Genomic DNA, 25422 nt, shown 5'->3' on the forward strand with positions numbered 1-25422 from the left:
AGTTCTGTGCTAAAGTCTTAGGCCACCGTTGGATTTGAATGCAACACCAGCAAATGCAATTGCTTATGTCTTTATTGTTTTAACTGGTTTTATTGGTCCAAAAGTATATCAAAACTGCCAACAAACGTACTTTTGGCCAAAGACCACTTTAACTTTTTTTGTGTATTATTAGTTTACGATGCTACAGCACAGTGAAAAGCACAATGACAAGCATGGACAGTTAAGAAATCACATTTTAATGTTATATTTATTCATTTTTATTTTGTTTGATCCGCTTTATATTTGTTGAATTTTGGCATGCAAGCTTTTCGACAACAATAATCTTATTTGTGTTTTTTTTCCCAAATTTTGACACAAAATGTATATTTTGTGATAATTGAAGAAACAACAACTTAGATTAATTCAATTGTATAGTCATATTTCGATGTATTCTTTTTGGTTTAAGATGGGCTTTAGGTGTGTATAGTGTAGGGACAGCATATTCGTTAATTCTTTCTTTTTTTTCTTGTTCTTTAGAATTATTTTCAATGTAGTTCATGCTTCCTGGCGGTGCGCTGCTTTACTTTTTTTTGGCTTTGTCATTTATTATCCTGGTGCGTTTGCACATCTGAAATTATTTTGTCCGACTTAGATTCCATCGTCATGTCACTGTGTTTGCTGCTTGTTGTGTTCTTGGCCCATTAGCAGGCCTGGAAACAGGATATCACAGCGTGTGTGTGTGTTTAAGTGCCAGCATGGAGGATCGTCTGACTTTGACCTAGTGACTGTGCGCCTGCAGAACTGACTTATTTTTGTCCTCCATTGCACTGCATTGCATCATAAAACCCGGGAAAGCAAATTTTTAACAAGGTGCTGAGTGACTTTAGCCAAGTTGTGCGTAAAGTGCCAAAAAGCAGCACAGTAGGATTTGGCTCATGTTTCAACACTGTCTCTCTGCTCATGCAGGCAAGCAGGCTCACAGACAACTGGGACACTTTTTCGGGCAGCTAATGCCATAATTTGAGTGTGTATTGTTTCAATATGTTGGCTCTTAGAGGCATCTTTCATTTCTAAACATTATGTTTCTAGTTCCTAGTACTTAAAAGAGAATTATCTAAAACTATCTTCGACTAATAGGCCTGAGATTGTGTGCTAATATCATTACAAGCATATTGATGACTGCAGGAAGTGTACATGGAGACAACATTATGTACACATTCAGTGACTGGTGTGTTTTTACTGCAATAGTAGGACACAACATGATGGGATGGACTTTGATTGCAACGTGCACACAATTATTAAACAGTGTGTCCGCAACAACCTGCTTAACCTGCACTCCCACTTTGATTTGAAAACCTTTTCTTGCACTTCCTTTTCGTACTCTCTTCTGGTGTCTCACTCTTTTTATCCGACCCTTTTCCTGTTTGTTTCCCTTCCTGTGTTCCTGTCCCCCCTGCCTATGCCTCCTTCTTTTGGTGTGATGTGCTGTGGTTAGATGACAGCAGGCCGCTGCCACACGCTCCTCTCCCCTGTGACTGAGGAGTCAGGGGAGGAGGGCACCAACAGCGAGGTCTCCTCTCCCCCTGCCTGCCGCTCACCCTCCCCTGTGACTAACGCTGATGCTTCTCTCAAACAGGTACTGCCTTAGCCCCTGGTAACTTGCTTAACCCTGCTTGACCTGACAGCTCTTCACATCCTCACCTTCCAATGGGGATTGGCATAATAATCATTCGTTAGGGGTTAATCAATTAATTGTTGATTCATCAGTAAAAAAAAGAAGTGCCTTTAATTTTTGCAACCAACAGAGGGGTGCTTTTTGATTCAGTCTCAACTACAGAGAAAATGTTAAAATAAATAATTATTATATAAAAATGTTAATATTATAACAATTTATTGAATTAATCCATTGTTATTTTTACCAATTAATCGATCAAGGAAATGTAATAAAATGCCCATCCCTACACTCCATTTTTTTTTCACCTCCCATCAAATCCAACATTTTTGAACCCTGGAAATGTATTCCATCACTTTACTGTGATTTTTGTTAATATGCTGTTACTATATTAACTCGTCATATGTAATGATGAGATATGCATCTGTAAACTCAGCGGCCTCCAGGGTTGTGATATTTTGCCTGGTTTTCTTTACGGCACAATTTTTTTTCATCACTAAATTACTAACTAATTAGTAATTGATTATTTTAGATAACTGTATGGCAGGGATAGGTCAACTGAAATGAGGGTTTGTATCATGACTGGAAAGTAAGCTCATGAGACCTTAGTCAGATGCTGCAAGTGAAATCAACAACAGTCCTCAGATGTGAGTTCTTGCCCAGAGTGTGCAGGATTAGGATGGTTTAATGGAATAGTTAGTTTAGATCAACATGTGCACGCTATACTCAGTGTCTTCTCATGCCACAGGGTGGAGGCGGTCTAAATCGAGCCCCCCTGCAGGAACTCTATGACCCGTGTATGGAGAGCAGCACTGCTAACCTGGATGATCTGCAGAGATCTTGGGAAACACTCAAGACAGTGGTACATTTGATCCACCAGCAGCGCCTCAAATCAACTCTTTATTCAAGTAATCTTTTTGAGATTCACCGCCCTGTCGTCTTTAGATAAGTGAGAAACAGAAGAGTCTGTATGAAGCCCTGGAGCGGCAGCAGCATTATCAGGAGTCCCTCCAGTCTATTTCCACGAAAATGGAGTCTGCCGAAACAGCACTCAGCGAAAGCCTGGATTCCAACAAGAGCCCAGAGAGCCAGATGGCGACACATCAGGTAAGAGACGGCTGCACCCATGCTTCTTAAAGGCATCCTGCAGATGGCTTTTTTTATTGTTTTATTTATGGTAGTGACTCATTCCTCATCTTACAGGCTCTGATGGACGAGATACTGATGCTGCAAGATGAGATCGGTGAACTGCAGACATGTTTCTCGGAGGAGCTGGCCGACAACGACAGTGACGGCGAGGCTTCTGACCGGCTGGCTCTGCAGTCTACCCTAACCGTGCTCGAGGAGAGAATGGCCACCATTAGAATGAAGGCTTCTGGAAAGCGCCAGCTGTTGGAGGTGATCGGTCATCAGTGATCAACCTCTTTTTAATGAGCTTGCAGATGTATTCAACATCATCCCGCTTCCTCTGTCAAACAGGAGAAGCTCAGCGAGCAGCTAGAGGAGCAGCGACAGGAGCAGGCCCTGCAGCGTTACCACAGCGAGGCCGAGGAGCTCGACCACTGGCTGCTCAGCACTCGTGCTACCCTCAGCTCAGTGCTTAAGCTCCAAAGTGATGATTTGGACATGGAGGAGCAGCTCATTGACTGCCAGGTGACACATTGGCTTTGCATTGTATTGGCCCTGAATTCAGTTGACAGCATGCAACATGCTAGATAATACATCAACTGATGATATCACTGTTACTTTTACTTCTAAAACTACCAAATTTAGCCTCAAAACAAAGTTATTCACTTGACTCATTCATTCCGTTACACTATTGGAGTCAGAACAAAAAATGAGGTCATAGTAGTTTGGATCTTATCTCCATATATGGTCGCTGGGCCACCTAACATTCCTGTCATTCCCCTGGTCTTTCCGTTTGTAAGGTAACTTTTTGTGTCTGTGAGACCACAGATACACAATCATGTGTCATTATTTAATACAGTCCTTCTTAAATAGTGGGGCGGCCGTGGTGCGATGCCGGGGGTGTGTGTGACCTCAAGGAACATGGTTTTTTTTTCCGTACTAAAATATGGCGAAGCGTATGTAGCACTTGGCTTCACTGTAACCACGGTGGGAAACGCGGAAAGGCCCGTGTGTTGTTTCCTTTAATGTTAATAAACTCACAATGTTATGCAGAGGTATAGTTATAACAATTTTTTAAACAAATTATACAATTTATAGTCATGGTGGAGAGTGGAGGGGCGCAAAATATTTTCTTCTTCCTAGGAGGGTCATAACAGAAAATAAGTGAGAAGCACTGATTTAATGTCAAATACTTATGACTAGACAATGCAAATTCTGACAACATTGTCACTATAATGGACCATAATTGTCTTAGCTGCCATAATAATGGGATGTTTATGTGCGTGTGTGTTTTGCATCTGAGCTTAGTCTGTGTCTTAGTCTATGTATTCATTTAAACAACCATAGTGTCTTTTTTTATGATTTGTTACATTACAATGGAAGTACAGTATTTGAAACACCATAACATTATTTTCTGTTACTGCACTTCCATGCCAGACTGAGAGATGTATCTGCTTTTTAAATGCAAATGTTGCCTCGTTCCTGGTTGAAAAAGAAGAATGGGCTTTTTGGAATTTCAGTTTCAAAGCTTTATTGAGGGTTTTTGTGGCAGCAAGGCTCTCTATCGTCCCATAGATAAGCAGTGGGCTGCTTGAAATGAAAGGAACAACTCAATGGAGACACTTGGTATTGTCTGGGAATGTTGCAATCTTAGCCAAGAGCCCTTATATCAGAATAGTTTAAAAAAGTGCTACAATCAACAATACCCTGCTCTTTTCTTTACATTATTTGTAAATACAAAACATTCCCAGTGTGTGCACATGGGGAAGGAGGGTGTAGTTGAAAAAAAATAGACCCCAAACAAATCATTCATAGAAGCATTTATGTTGTTTTTCTCCAGAACATGCTGTTCGAGATCGAGCAGAAGGTGTCGTATCTCTCCGAGCTGTCGGTGCACAGCGAGAGCTTACTTTTAGAGGGAAGGGCCGAGACCAAGGGTGAGGCGGAGCAGCTCACTTTTAAACTGCGCTCTCTGAAAGAAAGCTTGGTAGAGCTGCAGCAAATGTTGCAGGACAAACAGGTGGACATACAGGTCAGCTGATGCCATATGTCATATGTTACAGTTCTTCCCTGTTTAATTCACTTCAATCTCCTTCTGTGTGCCAACTGTGTGCTCTTTTAATCGTGTTGTGTTTAGCATCAAAGATAGCATTGTACAAAAACAAAAGGTCAACGTCCTTGTATAAATATGCAGTTTTCCACTGTGGAACAACAACAAGAGCTTGTGCGCCTCATAAAGGGCCTCTCAGACAATGCGATGCTAACTTGTGCTAAAGCGAACCACTGTATAATACGTTCACTTTGTTCCTGGCAATTCTACAACTGTTAATATTGGACTGAATCAATAATGACAGTTGGTGGCCATTTGAACTTGCTTCAATAAACATGCTAGAAATAGCATCTATTCACCGCTTCCTGACACTTCTGTGGCTTGTTCCCAGGGTTCTTTGCAGGAGCAGGATGACAGTGAGCCAGACTCGACGCTTTCGCAGAGCCCCAACATGCAGGATTGGCTCTCCCAGGCTCGTTTGTCACGCACACAGCAGCATCATAACAACCTGCTACGCCAGAGAGTAAGAGAATAAATGGCCTTTGAAATATATATTCAAACGTTAACATCAGTTTTATGTGCTATTTTTTGATCATTCAATAATTGACCAACACTTACTTATGGCATTGCATGACAAATCGCAGAAGATATTCTGTGGGATACGTTGTAGTTGTTTACCTACATACATTTTCATTTATTTTTGTGCTTGTAGGAGCTGCAGGAGCATGTTGCTGAGCAGAGGAGGTTGCTTCAGTCTGTAGCCAGTGTTGGGGAAGATTTACACAATCAACAGATCACACCAAATGGGGATAGGTAGAGCATCTATTTTATTGTTTTTAATAATTTCAACAAATAATTTTGTAATACACCGTTTTACTTCTTTCTGTAGTGAGGTGTCTCTCCCTATAGGAGTGTTGCTGGAGACGCAGAGCCTGTCTCCCGTGGACCACTTGAGACAACGCTGGGAGAACCTGAACAAAGATCAGAGTACCAAGCTGCAGCTCTCTCTCAACACACTGGAACAGGATCAGTCTAGCCCGGTACTTTCCCCTCGCCATGCATGTGTCCAACTTTCATATGTGGTATGTCTCAGTAATCTTCACTGTCATTCTTGTGTGCAGATCGTCCACCGGTCCCGTCTGACTAGTCCAAGCATGGTGTTCAGGGGGGGGTCCAACAGCCAGGACTCAAGCTCGCCGATGGCTTTATTTGAGGCGTGCAGCCAGACGTTGGAAAGAATTACTGAGGAGGTAAAGCAGTGATTTCTAACCCATATATAATTCCCAACTTGGCTTTTGATTCACCAGTGAATTCCTGCAGGCAGAGACCAGTGACAGAAAACTGGCGCTCTCCTCAGTGGCAGCGACACTGCAACAGATGCTGTATACTGCCGTGTCAGCAGCCTCCACCTGGTTGGATGCTGCTGAAAACGAGATGCTCTCCGGACCTGTGCTACTGTCTGAAGACACAGAGTCAAAGCTCACAAGTCTCGAAGTAAGACCAAGGGAAAATGACAAGACCACAAAAAAAGTAGCTATGCGTGCCTCATTTCATTGCTTAATTAATGCAGATTCAGCCTCCTGCCACAGGAGCTAAAAAGAGATATTGTGCAAGTCATGTCTTGTAAATAATGTAGCCTCTCAACAGATGCAAACAAGATCTGATGCTCTTTTTAAACTTTATTGCAGACTTTAACATGCCAACAGCAATGCTCAAATCCAACACAGCACACACGTTTCGCCGTAACGCTCGCCACAATGGCAACATAACATTTCCTTATTTTGCACCAGTCATAACGAGCGAGGTGCATTCGTGAACCCGGAATTCTGAACATCAATATTAAAACAGAAGCTGGTTGTTTTAGTTGCACATTTTCTGTTCTGTAATGATGCTGGTTTTGGTACAAATAATTTCATATTGTTGAATTTGTTACTTAGTTATAATTTTGTTTATAGTATTAAAGTGTTTTTAAATGACGCGACTGTTCAAGTTGCATGTCACAAAATACTGATTTGACACAGCTTTCATTCAAAATTCAAACTATACCAATCCATAAAACATTTATTTTCAGTGAGTCAAGGTTACAAAAGTGTTATTTATAATTTTATAATATTTAGTTGGTGTACAATAAGGTGAGTTAGTAATGTTGTCGTTTGTCTGCGCAGTACACAACTAAAGATCTGAAGGACATGAGCAGAGAGATGAACCAGTGCAGAGACCTGTTGGGTGGAGGAGCAGGCCGCCTGTGTGGAGGTGAGGAGCGAGCTTTGATGGAGGACACCCTGGAGGGTCTGCAGGAGAGGATGGGGCTACTGGATTCTACCCTTGAACAGCACTGTGACACCATGAGGGACAGACTCCAGGAGCACTTAAACATCCAGGTAACTTACGAAATGTTACATTGTTACACTGCGTGTGTGTGTCTGTGTGTCTGTGTGTGTGTGTGTGTGTGTGTGTGTGTGTGTGTGTGTGTGTGCGTGTGTGTGTGTGTGTGTGGTGTGTGTGTGTGTGTGTGTGTGTGTGTGTGTGTGTGTGTGTGTGTGTGCGTATGCGCGTGCGCGTGTGAGAGTAAGCGTGTCTTCCATTTCAACTCTGCTTGATCTCTTTTTACCAGAACGAACTTCGGATGCTATTCACAGCTTTGAATGAGAGTAAGGATATGCTGCTACAAAAGATGGCTGCGACAGTGGAGCGGCCTGCAGCCAAGCAGATTGAGGTTCGATGCCGACCACAGAAAAAAATTTAAATGTTTGTCAGTACAATAATCAATTGAAGGCATACACCCGATCCTTCTCCTCACATATTCTCACTAGCCAATTTATTAGCTACAACTGCATGGTTTAGAGAGCTATTCATTTGAAAATATAGATATTATTGTGGCTGTGATTTGCAGTGGTACTTTTATGAGAATGAACATGATGCCGTGTAGTTCTACTGTTTACCACATACACCCAACATATTTGATTATTTAGCTTCTTTTATCTTGTTTTTGGGGTGAAAATATGTAATCTTATTGTGCAGGTGTACCTAATGAAGTGTCCAGTGAGTTTACAGCTGTGTCCATTTAAAATGGATGGGTTATAATTAGCGTGATATTGCTCTTATGTTAATTGTCATTGTGCATTTTGTGTAGACATTATCAGAGGTAGAGGACAGTCTGAAGGAGTTTGAGCAGAGAGTGACTGAGCTGAAAACCAAAGCTCAAGGACCCCAATCTGACCGACTCTCCCACCAGGAACTTCTCAAATTGCAGGTAAAACAACAAATTATAGCCGGGGTGTTTTACCTAAACCGCAAAGAGGCCAAAGCGTTAATTGGAGCGTTTACGGTAATACATTTTAATGACATGATGATGACTGGGTGCAGGATGCATATGAAGAGCTGCTGCTGATGGTGGGCTCCAGGCGCAGCGGCCTGAATCGAGCCTTGTCGCTGAAGGCTCGGTACGAAGCTGCGCTCCGCGATCTCACAGATCTGGTAGACACAGCTCAGGACAAGATGGCTGCAGACCAGAAGATGACGGTAGCCTCTGTCGTCGAGGTCCAAATGTTATTGGACAAACACAAAGTTAGTTGGATTTATTTCCACCCGCTCATTTTGACCTCCATCTTGGACCCACTAATGTTTTTGTGTTCCCTGCAGGAATTCTTCCAGAGTCTTGAATGCCATATGATCCTGACCCAGACTTTTTACACTAAAGTGTCAGGTTTGGTGGCACAGCAGGAAAGCCAGGCTCTGGAAGAGACCATGTCTTTAGCTCACAGTGTCCTGAAGCAGGCTCACAGGAGGGGAGTGGAACTGGAGGGCATACTGGAGGTGGAAATGAGCTTCAAGAGTTCTGCATTAATTAATAAAAACATATTTTTAATTACAAATTCTATTTTTACCCTCTACTAGTCATGGAGCAGACTTGTGGAAGACTACCAGGCTCTGTGCAGACAGTTGGAGGCTGTGGAGTGCAGCATCCCCACTGTGGGCCTGGTGGAGGAAACGGAGGAGAGACTCTTTGAGAGGATTAGTCTCCACCAGGTAAGAAACACTCATGACTCAATGGGAAATCAATTGCGCAAAATGAGTGCAGGCAAACAGACTAATTTGTCAACCATATGAAAAGTGTTACATACAAAAACTAAGGTACCAGCATAATGGTTTTTGATTTTAAAATAATATGTTTTGACTTAAAGGGGGTGTTTGCAACTTGCTCAAAGTTATATTTTGATACCAACAAATATAACAAGAACACAATTGGCTAGCCTATGTTACCATTAGTGGTTTAGCAGAACATATTTTGTTTTGAAATTGTTTATATTTTTCACAATTACTGAGTTTTTGTAGAAAATTTAAAATGATCATATTACCATAATAAGAGTTAAAAGCATTTACCCCTCTTAAGTCTGCTGCACTACGAGCAAAACAGCAACATGCGCACACAACACGCTATTAATGGCATTGATTGGCTGGGTGTAAGCAGCATCATAGTGTAACGACCTGGCATTTACACTTTATGTGTGGTGTTGGAGTTGTCCAAATGTATGTATTGCCGTAATCACATCAGTGGCGGAGGGGGAGGGAGGGAGGGAGAAGAAGAGGAAGGGGGTAGAGTGGGGCGAGAAGAGAGAGAGACTGCTGAACTGTATAGTAATTGTATGCTAATGTGTTGTGGTTTGCTCAATAAAGCGATCGATGGACCTCCTGTCGTTTTGACAAATGTTACAATAATTGAACAGTGTTGACGAACATTGTTTTATCTGTTGTGGCCGTTTTTTGTCATCTGTCACTACAGAATAAATTGTTATGTTTATTTTGTTTAATTTTGTTTGGACTTTATTTTGTGCGAAAGATATATTTGTTGTCCTTAAAGTGTCTTGACAAATGTTACAATAATTGAACAGTGTTGACGAACAGTGTTTTATCTGTGGTCGTTTGTTATCATCTGTCACTCACAGAGTAGCATTGAAAAATCCTACAGAATAATGTGTTTATTTTGTTTCATTTTAGATTTGCTGTGTTTTGTATGTACGTAGTGTATGTCATTATGTCCTTGAAGCCGTAAAAAAGTGTGATCTACTGCATAAAATACGTTTGAAAGTTAGCGCCCCTGGGCTTCTGTGTGAATGTGTAACAGACCCTTTAAGCAAGTGCATGCATATTGTTATTTACAATGATTAGAGGTCCTTTTCAGACAAACAGTATAACAGTTATATGAGACCTATGATGTTTTTATCTACATTTAAAACACTTGCTTGTGGTCTAGATAATATGTATTGGATATGCTTTGGTATTCCTTTTGCATAAATTTTGCTCTAGAGTCATATTTATAACCTGTTTTTTAAATCTGTCTGCAAGATGTTCGTTTGTGGAGGCGTTCCCAGATTGCAAATGAAACCATACCCCACCCTTTCTAAAAGTATCATAATTCATCTTCTGAAAATGTTTACTGTTAAATATATATCTTGAAAACGAACGTTGCTGCTATTTTTTCCCAGAGATGGTAAAAAATTAATTTCATAAATATACTTTATAGATTTATCCGCTCACAATATTAGGTACACCTGCATACTCTCTAAACAACTCAGAGCTGAATTGAAAAAAGCTGCTTTTACCAGTATTTACATCACTGCATATCACATGTTGGGGTTATTATGCACATGACACTATAAATGAAAATAATACTTAATCCTACCGTTTCCTCAAACTCAGTTGGTCTCATACATAACTTCTCCCCTTCTGGCTGATAGCTTTCCCCCCTCTGGCTGATAGCTTTACCTAATGTCCAGATAAGTATGTCCACCTTATTGTGTCATCACAACGTAGCCAGATTGCAAAACCCCGTAAGCAGAGGCATCCCACTGCGTGCAATCTCACGCCAAAATGCATAAACCTTATGATTTGACGCTTCTGCGTTGTTTGACAAGATTATTGAACATTGCACCAACATTTATAAGTCAGAAAAGATGAAAATCATCATCAGGTCCCCCTTTAATGTCTTTATTTACCTGTCCTTTCTTTGATCCTCTAGCGTCTGAAGGCCAGCCTGACTGAGCATCAGCCCCAACTCTATCGGGTTCTGGAGGAGGGCAAGAGGCTTCTTCTGTCTGTCAGCTGTCTGGACTTGGAGAACCAGTTAACACAGCTGGGAGAACACTGGCTCTCATCCACCACCAAAGTCAACAAGGAGCTCCACCGCCTCGACTCCACTCTCAAACACTGGAGCAGGTAAAGTTTGGGCAAAGTTAAGACATGCACCTTTTTTTGTTTTTGTTTCATAGGTTTTTTTAAATATTTTTCGCCCCAGGTACCAAAGGGAGTCTGCAGAGTTGAGCCACTGGTTGTGTTTGGCTATGGACAGACTGGAGTTTTGGACAGCCCAGTCAGTCACTGTGCCTCAAGAACTGGAGACAGTTAGAGACCATCTCTGTGCTTTCCTGGTAGCGTCCTTTATTAACCATTATCAGAGTTAAAAATGATTTCTGTGATTGTAAAACACAGCGCTGAATGTCACTTGTGCTTCTTGCAGGAGTTTTCTAAGGAGGTGGACGCTAAGTCATCCCTTCGTTCATCTGTCCTGAGCACAGGCAACCAGCTGTTAAGACTAAAAAGAGTAGACACAGCTGGTCTGAGAACAGCACTAGGTCACATCGACACTCAGTGGGCCGAGCTGCTCACACGCATTCCTGTTGTCCAAGAAAAGCTCCATCAGGTATAGGGAGAAAATGCTTTTCTTATGCGTCTTATACCAACTCATATTAAAAACTACCCAACCTTCAAAAAACATAGACAAACCAGTCCTGCACTCATGTGAAAGTGCATAGTTGCTCTTATTTAAGTATGTAAGTATGTATGACGTTGTATTTAAATATTTGTCTGTTTTAATGGTGCCTGCCTTGTGACAACAGTTGAAATATAGCTATTGTAGCTAATTCTGGCATATATTTACTGTGATGCTTTTGCTCATATCTTAATCAATATGCCGTGTCCTAATAAAAAAAAAAAGATTTGAATTAAAATACCATTGTAACCAATCATCTTTTGTCCATCTCAGCTGCAGATGGAAAAGCTGGCATCACGGCACGCCATAGCGGAGGTGATAAGTTGGATCTCACTCATGGAGAACATTATAGTTGAAGATCAGGACAAAATAGCTGCAGTCGTGGGTTCAGAGGTTGTCAAAAATGTCTTGCAGAAGTACAAGGTAAAACATTTACAAGAAACCACCTTTCAGCTCCCACTTCTCACCTCCTACTGTAGCTCTTCTAATTATGTCCCAATTGTCTTTCACAGGGTTTCCGCATTGACTTGACCTGCAAGCAACTAACTGTGGACTTTGTGAACCAATCAGTGCTGCAGATCAGCAGTCAGGACGTGGAAGGAAAACGGAGTGACAAAACCGACTTTGCAGAGAGCCTTGGAGCCATGAATAGACGATGGCAGATACTACAAGGCCTCATTACGGAAAAAGTAAGCAGTCCTTTGTGTCCTTTGGACTGACTTTTTATTTGAATTGTGTCTATTTTTCTTTTCAGATTCAGCATTTAGAAGGACTTTTAGAAAGTTGGTTAGAGCATGAAAACAGAGTGCAGGCCTTAAAAACATGGTTGACGCTCCAGGAGGAGAAATTAAAGAAGAAACACAGGATAGAGGATGTTGCATCAGTGCAGAATGCACTTAAGGATTGTCAGGTTGGTTTCCTAACATAGCCTTAAGCACAAACAACATATCTGATTTTTAGCAAACTTTTAAATGGATGCCACACTGCATTTTGGTGCAGATCCAGGTAAAAGTACATATTAAGGACTTTCTGTTCACTTTTCATTGTTACAGTCTACTTGCATTGGGTCATGTTGGGCCAATGAAGCTAATACATAAATGGGGATACATCTTGCTGTTTGTGGCAGTTGTCACCAAACATTTAATATGCTTTACCGCCACTTATAAGACTGGAGCATAGTCTTAAAGCTTGGTGGCAGTATGGGTCAGTGTTATTCTTGCTTTTAGTTTCTTCCTTGAAATAAATTGTTCTTCTTTCAGGAGTTAGAGGAATTGGTTAAGGACAAAGAGAAGGATCTAGAGAAGGCTGAGGAACAAGGGAACACTCTCATCCAGGATAAGAAAGGAGAGGCCTGCTCTGTTGTTAAGGAGACCCTCAAGGGACTGAGCCAGTCCTGGGCTCATTTGGACCATATGGTAAGTGAGCTAATTTCCAACAAATCAGTGATGACTTTTCATTCTAAGCTAAAATAACATATTTCCTGCCATTTGCTATCAGATAAGTCAGATAAAGGGGAGTCTGCGGTCGGTGCTAGGACAATGGACCTTGTACAGACGCGCTTCAGAGGAGATCATTGGCTACCTGATGGAGGGGAGGTACTGTGTATCCAGGCTACACTTTGTTAGTGGTTCCCTGGAAGCTGTGCAGCAGCAGATGGAAAGTCTGGAGGTAAGTTAAATGCACAACGTTATTGTGAAAGTTCTCATGTATGATAATTTACTGGATTGATTGTCACTTGCACTCTTAAAGAACCTGCAAGAGGAAGTGGACAAGCAGGAAAGCAGTCTGTGCAAGTTTGGTTCTGTAACACAGCAGCTCCTCACCGAGTGCCACCCGTGTGTCGCTGAAACTCTCAACAGAGCCCTACGGGATGTCAACATGAGGTAAAGTTGAAAAAACACTGGGTTTAAGAATCACATTAGCACAGACTAACATTTTGTACATCATTTTACATCAGGTGGAACGACCTACTAGAGCAGATTTCAGAGCAGCTGAGGAGCAGTAAGGCCTTGCTCGGGCTGTGGCAGCATTATAAAGAAGTGTACAGTACTTGCGTCCATGCAGTGCAGAGGCAGGAGGAGCGGGCTGACCGCCTGCTCAAGAGCGCCATTGACAGGGACATCACAGAAGAGGAGAGTATTTCTTGGATGAAGGACTGCGATGTGAGTGTTTTAATTTTTTAACTCAGCTTTAGCTGAAGGGTAAAAGTGTTTTCATACATCTGAGCCTGAAAAGTAATTTGCATCTCATTGGGTTTGTTGGACAAAATTGTGAGGTGATTTACAATTCCCCTCAGAGTCACAATACAATCCAATAAAAACATGTAAAGAAGAGATAGGCAGGTTCATGATTTACACAACAGAGGTCCTCTAGTGCAGTGGTTCTCAACCTTTTTTCACTGATGTACCCCCTGTGAACATTTTTTTAATTCAACTACCCCCTAATCAGAGCAAAGCATTTTTGGTTGAAAAAAAGAGATAAAGAAGTAAAATACAGCACTATGTCATCAGTTTCTGATTTATTAAATTGTATAACATTGCAAAATATTGCTCATTTGTTGTGGTCTTTCTTGAACTATTTGGAAAAAAAGATATACAAATAACTAAAAACTTGTTGAAAAATAAACAAGTGATTCCATTGTAAATAAAGATTTATACACATAGAAGTAATCATCAACTTAAAGTGCCCTCTTTGGGTTTGTAATAGAGATCCATCTGGATTCATGAACTTAATTCTAAACATTTCTTCACAAAAAAAGAAATCTTTAACATCAATATTTATGGAACATGTCCACAAAAAATCTAGCTGTCAACACTGAATATTGCATTGTTGCATTTCTTTTCACAGTTCTTTTTGACAGACATTTTTAAAAAATCTCACGTACCCCTTGGTATACCTTCAAGTACCCCCAGGGGTACGCGTACCCCCATTTGAGAACCACTGCTCTAGTGTCCCACTGGGCTTGTGGAGACTTGCTGGGAGATTTATCCTGGAATGCTCACCCTAATACTCTTCTCAGACCCTGTAAATTAGGAATCTTGTGCTTTTCTGTTTGTGCCTTTTTCATACCACAGCCATATTCAAATATTACAGTGACTGTGACTTGTAATAAAGTGTATAATAAACTAACTCACTTCCAATTATGGGACTGGTTTTGCAGGAGTGTATTGGTGAGCAACAATCCATACAGTGTTCCCTGCAGCAGCTGCAAGCATTAGGAGAGCAACTTAGGACCCGAGTGGACGCCCCCTCGTTTGCTGCTCTCCAGTCGGACCACATGTCGCTGACGCATCGCCTGTCAGCACTTATGCATGCCCTCCACAGGCAGCAGGATGTGCTGCAGGTAGGTAGTGAAGGAGGAGTATAGTTAGAATAAAACATCAAGAAAGTGTTGGGATGGTCATTTTGTTTGTTGACTAGTCCGGATGTCGGGCCTGTGAGGGCTTCAGGGAGCAATTGGACATGCTTGTCCATACGGCTGCTGAGGCTGCAGAAGTGTTGAAGGAGTCTGACCAGCTTGGCTCGCCAGCGCTTAGTGAGATTCAGACACGTATGGAAAAACTGAAGGTAATAAATACTTATTTGTACAGTATGTCTATGCACTTCTTTGGTTTATGTCATCTGGACTGATGACTGTCCGTGTGCTGTTCCCAGGCTGTTCTGTCCAAGCTCAGCAGCCTCTCTCCAGACCTGGAGCGCGTCAACATGCTCATGTACAGACTGCCAGTCAGCGACAGAGATCTAAAGCGCCTGCAGAGTCTGAATAGAGCGTGGACGTCCCACTCGGCTCACCTTAGCGAGAAGTTCAGGTACACGATTGCTAATGATTGTAGTGGCATGACATCTGTCACCAAAACGTGCATCCCACTCCAGTAAACTGCAGGCAGTGCTACTCCTGCACCAGAGCTTCCTGCAGAAATGCGAAGCATGGATGGAATTCCTGTCTCAGACAGAGCAGAAACTGGCTGGAGAGGTTTCAGGCAACCACGAGAGTCTGCTGGAGCAGCAGCGAGAGCATGAGGTCAGAAAGGCATTGTGTAGTTTTTGCGTGGCAAATGTGTCAGTGTTATCATGGTTTTTTTTTACATTTGCAGTTGTTCCAAGCAGAGATGTTCAGCCAACAGCAGATTCTCTACTCTATTATCAGCGATGGCCATCGCATGCTGGACCAAGGACAAGTGGATGATGGGTAACCTAAAAACCCATGACAACACCTTGTGAAAGCATCTCCTGTATCTGCTTACATTGAGATGTTTTTGTTGGCCCCTAATTAACAGAGACGACTTCAGTGTCAAGCTGGCTTTGCTGGCTAATCAGTGGCAGGGTGTAGTGAGGCGGGCCCAGCAGCGAAGAGGCATTATTGACAGTCTGCTCCATCAGTGGCAGACCTACCACGAAATGTCCGAAAAACTGCTCCGCTGGCTGCAGGAAGTGTCAAGCGACCTGGACGTGCATCAGCCGGGAGGAGAACCAGTCACTCTGCAACAGGCTAGAAACCTACTGGATCAGATACAAGTATGTAATAATAACATGGAGGAGTAGAGATATCCTTTAACTAATTCAATGTTGATAAACCTTCACCCCATCTATAACCGTAGACTCCCTTAGTTAACCTATACCCCCTCGGTCCATTCCCCTTGTCCTCGCTCCTGCAGCTTAGACAGCGTGTCCTCCAGAGGCAGCAGGGAGGCTACATCGTGACAGTGGAGGCCGGCAGGAGCCTGCTGCTGTCGGTCGACGCCCTGGCAGAGTCCAGGCTGCAGACGGAGCTGATGGAAATCCAGGAGAGGTGGAGACATGCCCACCAACGCCTGGACCAGCAGAGGAAGGAGCTGCATGGTCTGCTTAAGGTTAGGTTCAACTGGACCCAACATTTTACACACACTTTAGCTGCTCTGTTCTTGCACCTTATAGAAAATAGTTGAGAACAAAATGTAAGTCAGGTTTGATAGTATTACACATTTGAATATAAAATAATATAATTGTATTGGGCACAATTGCAAGAAAAAAGTTTTAATATAAAGCAACTAACAATGACATGCAAAAAAGGTCATATATTATTGTGGGTGTACAGTATATGCTGTACTGCTCTGTATCTTTCTAGATTGAACAGGTGTACCTAATGTTGTGTCTCCTTAGTGAATGCTACTTTGCTGCAGCATTCCTTGCTAAATATGATCCTCTTTTCCCCAGATGTATACCTCCCTTTCATGTTCTAAAAATAACTAATCTGCACCCTTTGGAACAGAACCTCCCAAAAACTCACAACTGAATCTGTGCTTTTTTTGTGCTGTTTGTGTAGAATTGGGAGCGATGCGAGAAAGGCATTGATGCCTCGCTGGAGAAGCTGAGGGCCTTTAAGAGGAAGCTGTCTGTGGCGCTGCCTGACCATCACGAGGAGCTGCACTCCGAGCAGATGAGATGCAAGGTGATGATAGCGGCACTCAATATCCTGTTAATAAGGCACAGCCATAAGATAAGCAAGGTCATTATTTGACCTGCTCGGATGTTGTTATTGTAGCTTTTATGAGACTTAAATTACACTCTGTAAGGACAACTCAGGTTGCTAAGGGTGGTTACTGCTCAGATGTGATGCTCAGGCCCCTTGAGGGAGGACTAAAGCTGCACAGGAGAGGGAAGAAAAGAGGGCGCGGGGTAAAAAAGAGGGCGGGGGTCCATGCGCAGTGAGGGTGATGTAAGGGTGGTGGATGCATAAATGCATACATTTGTGTGTGCCTGGTCCACACATGATTGCAGCAAAGAGAACCCATCACAGTGACAGGGGAGGAGGAAGAGATGCAAGGTGATGTACCATTTCCATCATTTATGTTTTTCTTCCTGCTTTTTTTTGGTAATCATAAGACTTTGACTTTGACTGTACACCAAGTGTGAACCTTCTCTATTGAACATGTCATGTAATGTGCATGCAGGAGCTGGAGAGCAGTGTCAAGGGCTGGAGCGATGATCTCACTTCCTTGTTTCTCCTGAGGGACTCCTTGGTGGGCGTGGTCGGCAACGATGATGTCACAGTCCTTCAGGAGCGCATCCAGCTTCTCCAGGGCCAATGGGAAGAGGTGTGCCATCAGGTAAAGTTAGATAATTCTGCTAGTGCATACATTTTTGGTTTATTTCCTGGGGCTGGGTGGCTCAGATGGTAGATTGGTCATCCAAAAACTTGAGGGTTACTGGTACGAATCCTGCTTCAGCCTTCCTAGTTACCGTCATGTCCTTGTGCAAGACACACCCGTGTTGCTCCCAGTGCCACCACCCTGGTGTATGAATCTGTGTGGTAGGACTCCCTTGTGAAAGAGGTTCTTATTATCAATAGGATATTTCTGCATAAAAAAAGGTTAAAGATATATATATTTTTGTACACAGTTTATTCAATTTATTGTTAAATTATTCATTTCATTTTGCTTGTATTTTTTGTTGTTAAATTAGTGATATTTATTTACATAATACTAATAATAATAATAATTAATCAGATATGTAATATAATGATGTCTTTTTTATTATTAATACAATCTTGACAATTATTACAATTAAATAATTACAATTATTACTATGGGCAGCACGGTGGAACAGGGGTTAGTGTGTGTGCCTCACAATAAGAAGGTCCTGGGTTCGATCTCCGGGCTTAGGGTCTTTCTGTGTGGCAACACTAAATTGGCCCTAGTGTGTGAATGTGAGTGAGAATGTTGTCTATTTGTGTTGGCCCTGTGATGAGGTGGCGACTTGTCAAGGATGTACCCCACCTTCTGCCCGAATGCAGCTCGGATAGGCTCCAGCACCCCCTGCGACCCCGAAAGGGACAAGCAGTAGAAAATACATGGATGAATAATTATTAATATTATTTTATTGTCTTATAATATTATATTTGTTTCGAAATCAATTTGTATTCAATAATATAACCTAATACAGTTTTTTGTATTCATAATGTATTTGTGTATATTCATATTTTTTGTGGCCTCAGCTTTCTCTGCGCAGGCAACAGGTAAGCGAGAAGTTGAACGAGTGGGCAGTGTTCAATGAGAAGAACAAGGAGCTGTGCGAGTGGCTCACGCAGATGGAGAGCAAAGTCTCTCAAAATGGGGACATCAGCATCGAGGAGATGATCGAAAAGCTGCGCAAGGTTTTTTATACACACAAATTACATGTTACATATTACACTCCATGTGCTGACCTATGGTTGACTCTCCACTAGGATTATCAGGAAGAGATTGGTGTTGCCCACGAGAATAAGCAGCAGCTGCAGCTCATGGGAGAGCGCTTGGCCCGTGTCAGCCAGGAGAGCAAGGCAGCGGACATTCAACACAAACTCAATAAAGTCAGCGAGCGCTGGCAACACCTGCTGGACCTCATTGCCGCCAGGTAAAAGAACGTTCAGGCAGACATGTTGTTGTAACCTCTATGCGACACTAGGCAGATGTGGTGTTAATCTGTTTTTTAATAGATTAATGGCCATTGATAAAACAACAGAATGGTATCAGAACCCAACAGTTACCAATACTTTTAGAGTATGCTGTAAAGTCCTGGACTTAGTTCCAAACCCCGCCCCCGTCTATCATCCGGCTGTTGCCCTCTGGGACTGACGCAGAGGAGGACACTGTGACCTCAAACAGACAGCTGCATTCTTCTTTGTCGTCTACTTAACCAAAATAACAACATCACAGGCATTTCAGTTGAATGCTGCAACTTTTTTTCATGCATGGCTCCTACAGCCTTTGCTTGTGTGTGTTTTTGCTGTGTACTCGTCCAGCATGGCCACATGCCTCTGACTGTAAGTCTGCTTTTAGAAACAGCAGTACTTGTCACTCTCAGGCACTCACACTCACACCCGCCCACACACAGTTTTTATTTTTTTTCTGGAACAGTTGATAAGTCACACTTGTGCCACCTCAGCTGCCACCCCAACCCCACCTTCCCTGTTGCACAGACTCTTGTCGGGGGAAAGTACACTACGAAGACGAAAGAGAAGAAGACCGTTTGCATGCAGACAAGTTAACGTGGTCTCTGGGAATCTTGCAACCCAATGGTTTTGGATTTAGGCTTGGATAAGATGGCAGACAGCCCAGGCGAGGATCTGCCACACTGTGACTGCGATGTTAACAGGCAGGACAATCTTTGAGATGCTTTTCTGTTTTATGTCTGTGTTTTTCAAACATAGTTTGGATTTAGAGTTCAAGTGGACTTTGATGGTGGTCAAATCAGGGCTCCCTTTTATTTTGTATGGCTGCATACAAACAATAGATCATTTATCCATATGCTTTTAGTTTTTCTATAGGAAGGGAATTGGACATGTACAAGAATCATAATATTGTAAACATTTGTTTCAACAACTACTATACTGTAAATGCTCGAAATAATGCTTCTATTCAATTAACTCAAAGAAACACATATTTGGGTGTAGTAATAAATAATTAAATGAACTGGAAATCTCATGTAAAAAAATATACAACATAAAGTAGCAAGAAACACTTCAATAATCAGTAAAGCAAAATATGTTATGGACCAAAGATCACTCCATATTCTCGACTTCGTGTTACCATATCTAAGTTATTGTGTAGAAATATGGGAAAACAACTACAAATGTGCACATTTTCACTAATCTAGATCAATTAGAATAATACATAATGTTGGATATCGAGAACATCCCTTTATTTATTTAATCAAAAATATTGAAGTTCAACGACTTGGTTCATTTGCAAACAGCTAAAATTCTGTACAAAGCAAACAATAACCTGCTACCCAAGAATGTACAACAATTCTTCTTAACAAAAAAGGAGAAATATAACCTTAGAGAAAAATCTCTATTTTAAAACTTTTCAATGCACGTACAACACTTAAGACCTTTAGCATATCAGTATGTGGAATTAAATTATGGAATGGATTCAGCAAATAAACGGAACTAAGCACCAATATGATTCAGTTTAAGAAACTGTTCAAACTACAAGTGTTCACAAAGTACAAAGAAGAACAATAATGATAAAAATCTTGAACTTTTAAAAAAAATTTTAAATGTAATCTCATTCATCTCCTAGGTGAACCATAAATTACTTAACTATTTATTTATGAGAACTTTAATTATTGTGTATATGTTTATATGTCTAATATTTAGGTATGTAATATTTGTTTACTTATTGTATATTTATTATTTATTTATTCACTGTTCTGTTACAAACAGAGAACAAAGAAATGGGATAAAACTGCTATGATATGAAAAGGGGTAGGTTTAAATAAGCACTGATCAGGTGTTGGTGTGAAACTCACACGTGTTAAAATTTTATGTTGTTGTTCAGCGGTATTAATGCTATTGCAACATTGGTTTTGTTGCTGCTGTGTTGTGCGAAATTCTTAAAAATAATTATTCCATCCATTCATTAATTGTCTACTGCTTGTCCCCCTTGGGGTCGCGGGGGTGCTGGAGCCTATCCCAGCTGTACTCGGGCGGAAGGCGGTGTACGCCCTGGACAAGTCGCCAACACAGATAGACAGACAACATTCACATTTACATTCACACAATTAGGCCAATTTAGTGTGCATGTCTTTGGAGGTGGGAGGAAGCCTGAGTACCCGGAGGGAACCCAGGTAGTCACGGGAAGATCATGCAAACTCCACACAGAAAGACCCCGAGCCCGGGAATCGAATCCAGGACCTTCGTATTATGAGGCACACGACTAACAACCCCCCTTCCACCGTGTTGCCCAAATAATTGTTCAATAGTAATAATAGTTATCTATATATAATATTTCTCATTCCTGCTTCCAATTCCAACGCCCTGTCCGCTTTGTGCTTTATGTAAAGCCCAGTTATAAGTAGAGCATGTATGGTAGTGTGTTGGTTAATTCTTGCTGCATAACAAGCTTTAGGGGTTTAAAGACAAACTGACATAATATTTAATGTTCCTGCCACCTTCGCTTTTATTAAGTCTATGTGGCAAGATTTCTTTGCAGGGTGAGGCGGTGAATGTTTAAAGGGGTATTATTAAGATTTTTGTTCTACATTTAAAATACTTGCTTGTGGTCTACATAACATGAAATGGTGCTTCATTGGTCAAAATTTTGCATAAATCATTGTTGTACAGACCATTTTCAAGACGCTTTCTGACTTTCTCTTCAGGATGTGCCATGTAGTGGGCACTTGAAATACAAAAGAAAGCAGATGAATGGAGGGGAAGAAAGAGAAGCGCTAATAATTTTGCAGATTGTTATAGTAACAATAGGTTAGGCTTTGTCAGTGTGCCGTGTGTTACCCAGTTTCCCCTAGGGGAACAACATTAATATATGGTTCAAAAAGGAGATTGCGCTTCTCAATGTGATTCAAGATGGAGTGCCAAACCCAAAAAAAAGTAATCCAGTAAATGTTTCAAAAATGTTTGAAAAGGTAGCACATCCCAAAATTAAGACTAGTAGGACAAAATACTCACATTTCACTTGATTTATTGCTCACATCAAAAAAGAGGAACGCTTACGCGTTTTGGCACGTGGCCTTCGTCTGACGAAGGCCACGTGCCGAAACGCGTAAGCGTTCCTCTTTTTTGATGTGAGCAATAAATCAAGTGAAATGTGAGTATTTTGTCCTACTAGTCTTAATTTTGGGATGTGCTACCTTTTCAAACATTTTTGAAACATTTACAACATTAATATATGTTTGATGAAACTTTATTATATGCATGAGTGTATGTAGTCATATGTGCTTGTATATGTACAATATGTGTATATGTTTGTACAGTGAATCTGCGTGTGGATGTATGTACCGTGAGTGTATGTATGTACTGTATTTGTGTATGAATGTGGGAGCGTAGGTACCTATGTATGTGGGTTATGTGTGTATATATGTACAAACCCTGTTTCCATATGAGTTGGGAAATTGTGTTAGATGTAAATATAAACGGAATACAATGATTTGCAAATCATCTTCAACCCACATTCAGTTGAATATGCTACAAAGACAACATATTTGATGTTCAAACTGATAAACATTTTTTCTTTTGCAAATAATCATTAACTTTAGAATTTGATGCCAGCAACACGTGACAAAGAAGTTGGGAAATGTGGCAATAAATACTGATAAAGTTGAGGAATGCTCATCAAACACTAATTTAGAACATCCCACAGGTGAACAGGCAAATTGGGAACAGGTGGGTGCCATGATTGGGTGTAAAAGTAGATTCCATGAAATGCTCAGTCATTCACAAACAAGGATGGGGCGAGTGTCACCACTTTGTCAGCAAATGCATGTGCAAATTGTTGAACAGTTTAAGAAAAACCTTTCTCAACCAGCTGTTGCAAGGAATTTAGTGATTTCACCATCTACGGTCTGTAATATCATCAAAGGGTTCAGAGACTCTGGAGAAATCACTGCACGTGAGCAGCTAAGCCTGTGACCTTCGATCCCTCAGGCTGTACTGCATCAACAAGCGACATCAGTGGGTAAAGGATATCACCACATGGGCTCAGGCACACTTCAGAAACCCACTGTCAGTAACTACAGTTGGTCGCTACATCTGTAAGTGCAAGTTAAAACTCTGCTATGCAAGGCGAAAACAGTTGATCAACAACACCCAGAAACGCCGTCGGCTTCGCTGGGCCTGAGCTCATCTAAGATGGACTGATGCAAAGTGGAAAAGTGTTCTGTGGTCTGACGAGTCCACATTTCAAATTGTTTTTGGAAACTGTGGACGTTGTGTCCTCCGGACCAAAGAGGAAAAGAACCATCCGGATTGTTATAGGCGCAAAGTTGAAAAGCCAGCATGTGTGACGGTATGGGGGTGCATTAGTGCCCAAGACATGGATAACTTACACATCTGTGAAGGCATCCTTAATGCTGAAAGGTACATACATACAGGTTTTGGAACAACATATGTTGCCATCCAAGCAACGTTACCATGCCCCTGCTTATTTCAGCAAGACAATGCCAAGCCACGTGTTACATCAACGTGGCTTCATAGTAAAAGAGTGCGGGTACTAGACTGGCCTGCCTGTAGTCCAGACCTGTCCCATTGAAAATGTGTGGCGCATTATGAAGCCTAAAATACCACAACGGAGACTCCCGGACTGTTGAACATTTTAAGCTGTACATCAAGCAAGAATGGGAAAGAATTCCACATGAGAAGCTTAAAAAATGTCTCCTCAGTTCCCAAACGTTTACTGAGTGTTGTTAAAAGGAAAGGCCATGTAACACAGTGGTGAACATGCCCTTTCCCAACTACTTTGGCACGTGTTGCAGCCATGAAATTCTAAGTTAATTATTATTTGCAAAAAAAAAAAAAGTTTATGAGTTTGAACATCAAATATCTTGTCTTTGTAGTGCATTCAATTGAATATGGGTTGAAAAGGGTTTGCAAATCATTGTATTCCGTTTATATTTACATCTAACACAATTTCCCAACTCATATGGAAACGGGGTTTGTATATATATTTGTGCGTATGTGAGTATGTATGTGCATTTGTATGTACAATATACAGTATTTGTAAGGAACTCCTTGACTACAATGTGGGATTACAATGCTGGACACTCGCAAAGGTCTTCAGGTAAACCTCTACCATGTATGAGCATATCTCCTGATGTCAGACTTGGGGAAAAACTTCACAAATTGGGCGAATTCCAAACGGCCCGTTTGGAGGAAGTATAAGGAAAGCAAGAATGTTCAATAAATATTTCCGCCTTGCCTCCATGGTTGATTTAAAATTTTAGGGACGTAGGTAAAATGCAATCAAAAAAGACTTAAATATTATAATCATTAATGTACTTCTGCCTCCTCTTAAAGTAAAATTTCCCGGATGAAGTGCATCTCCAGGTGTTACAATTTATGTAACTCCCCCCTCTCGCTTTGCTTTCCATCAGGGTGAAGAAGTTGCGGGAGACCCTTGTGGCGGTGCAGCAGTTGGACAAAAACATGAGCAGCTTGCGGTCCTGGCTGTCTCACATTGAGACCGAACTGTCCAGGCCCATCGTCTACGACACATGCGACGACCAGGAGATCCAGAGAAAGCTCAACCAGCAGCAGGCAAGGAATATTTAAATCAAACAGTCAGACAAGTAGTAATGCAGTGGAGGAATAAAACCCACAAGACCTCACTTTAGCAACAAACACAATAAGCTCTTATGAAATGGCTTAATAGAAAAAAAGTGACACTGAAGCACATGAGGAAATGGCAGCACAACTCACACAAACATCAACCTGTTTTTCACCATTGCTGTGTCCAAACATGAACATAACTGTTGTGCTGTCAAACAAACACATTAGAGATTAATTAATTGAGATCTGTAGATAATTAATCAAATTAATGTTTTTAATCTCACCTAAGAAAATACTGACAAAAACATAAACTTAAAGTATTCTAATTTAAATTCATCACATTAATATTAAGATAAATATATAACTAAAAAGGTGCCATTATAAAGTAATTTATTTTTTAGAGAGATACTGTGTTTTATATATTAAAATAAAACAACAGGTCCATATAATGTGCTGAAGTGGACACATCAAAAAACCGTAAGCACTGTTTTGTGCAAGAAGTACTTAATGTGGAACTCTTTGCTTTTCCTCTGCTTTTGAATATAATGTACACTTCTTACATGTAATTGTCACTATATTCATGCACAGATGTGTCATAATAATATAAAGTTATCTTAATGTGGGTCAAAAACAAACCCGAAGTGATACCATTTCTCAAGAGGCCATGTAATTGCGCTAGAAAGATTTTACATAATCTACGTTAAAAACAAGACATTTAAACTATAACCACACTTCTAACACATCATTAAATCTTTTATGTATACTTTTAACTATTTGTTATGTTTAATTCCTCCTATCCACAC

At 41.2% G+C, this 25422-nt stretch overlaps 1 protein-coding gene across 3 annotated transcripts in view; it reads left to right on the forward strand.

Annotated features, from left to right (window-relative positions):
* syne1a (spectrin repeat containing, nuclear envelope 1a) overlaps positions 1-25422 on the forward strand; it is a 178765-nt gene that overhangs the window by 131856 nt on the left and 21487 nt on the right. For 2 of the 3 annotated variants that reach the window (XM_062044566.1, XM_062044564.1), the window contains 39 exons: positions 1475-1615; positions 2400-2513; positions 2597-2758; positions 2855-3049; positions 3131-3304; positions 4620-4811; positions 5221-5352; positions 5542-5642; positions 5719-5869; positions 5951-6079; positions 6150-6323; positions 6995-7210; positions 7444-7545; positions 7963-8082; positions 8196-8396; positions 8472-8645; positions 8727-8858; positions 10849-11045; positions 11125-11257; positions 11347-11529; positions 11872-12021; positions 12111-12287; positions 12353-12508; positions 12858-13013; positions 13096-13266; positions 13348-13481; positions 13556-13760; positions 14759-14941; positions 15019-15165; positions 15253-15407; positions 15472-15619; positions 15693-15787; positions 15876-16113; positions 16254-16448; positions 16901-17026; positions 17529-17684; positions 18572-18730; positions 18803-18969; positions 24445-24607. In XM_062044566.1, the coding sequence (XP_061900550.1) occupies positions 1475-1615; positions 2400-2513; positions 2597-2758; positions 2855-3049; positions 3131-3304; positions 4620-4811; positions 5221-5352; positions 5542-5642; positions 5719-5869; positions 5951-6079; positions 6150-6323; positions 6995-7210; positions 7444-7545; positions 7963-8082; positions 8196-8396; positions 8472-8645; positions 8727-8858; positions 10849-11045; positions 11125-11257; positions 11347-11529; positions 11872-12021; positions 12111-12287; positions 12353-12508; positions 12858-13013; positions 13096-13266; positions 13348-13481; positions 13556-13760; positions 14759-14941; positions 15019-15165; positions 15253-15407; positions 15472-15619; positions 15693-15787; positions 15876-16113; positions 16254-16448; positions 16901-17026; positions 17529-17684; positions 18572-18730; positions 18803-18969; positions 24445-24607 (6204 nt within the window). Of the gene's footprint in view, positions 1-1474; positions 1616-2399; positions 2514-2596; positions 2759-2854; positions 3050-3130; positions 3305-4619; positions 4812-5220; positions 5353-5541; positions 5643-5718; positions 5870-5950; positions 6080-6149; positions 6324-6994; positions 7211-7443; positions 7546-7962; positions 8083-8195; positions 8397-8471; positions 8646-8726; positions 8859-10848; positions 11046-11124; positions 11258-11346; positions 11530-11871; positions 12022-12110; positions 12288-12352; positions 12509-12857; positions 13014-13095; positions 13267-13347; positions 13482-13555; positions 13761-14758; positions 14942-15018; positions 15166-15252; positions 15408-15471; positions 15620-15692; positions 15788-15875; positions 16114-16253; positions 16449-16900; positions 17027-17528; positions 17685-18571; positions 18731-18802; positions 18970-19512; positions 19711-24444; positions 24608-25422 lie in introns of those variants that run through there. The other variant, XM_062044565.1, reaches the window with a different exon arrangement.

This window comes from Entelurus aequoreus, linkage group LG04, assembly GCF_033978785.1.
Source record: "Entelurus aequoreus isolate RoL-2023_Sb linkage group LG04, RoL_Eaeq_v1.1, whole genome shotgun sequence".
Classification (NCBI taxonomy): domain Eukaryota; kingdom Metazoa; phylum Chordata; class Actinopteri; order Syngnathiformes; family Syngnathidae; genus Entelurus; species Entelurus aequoreus.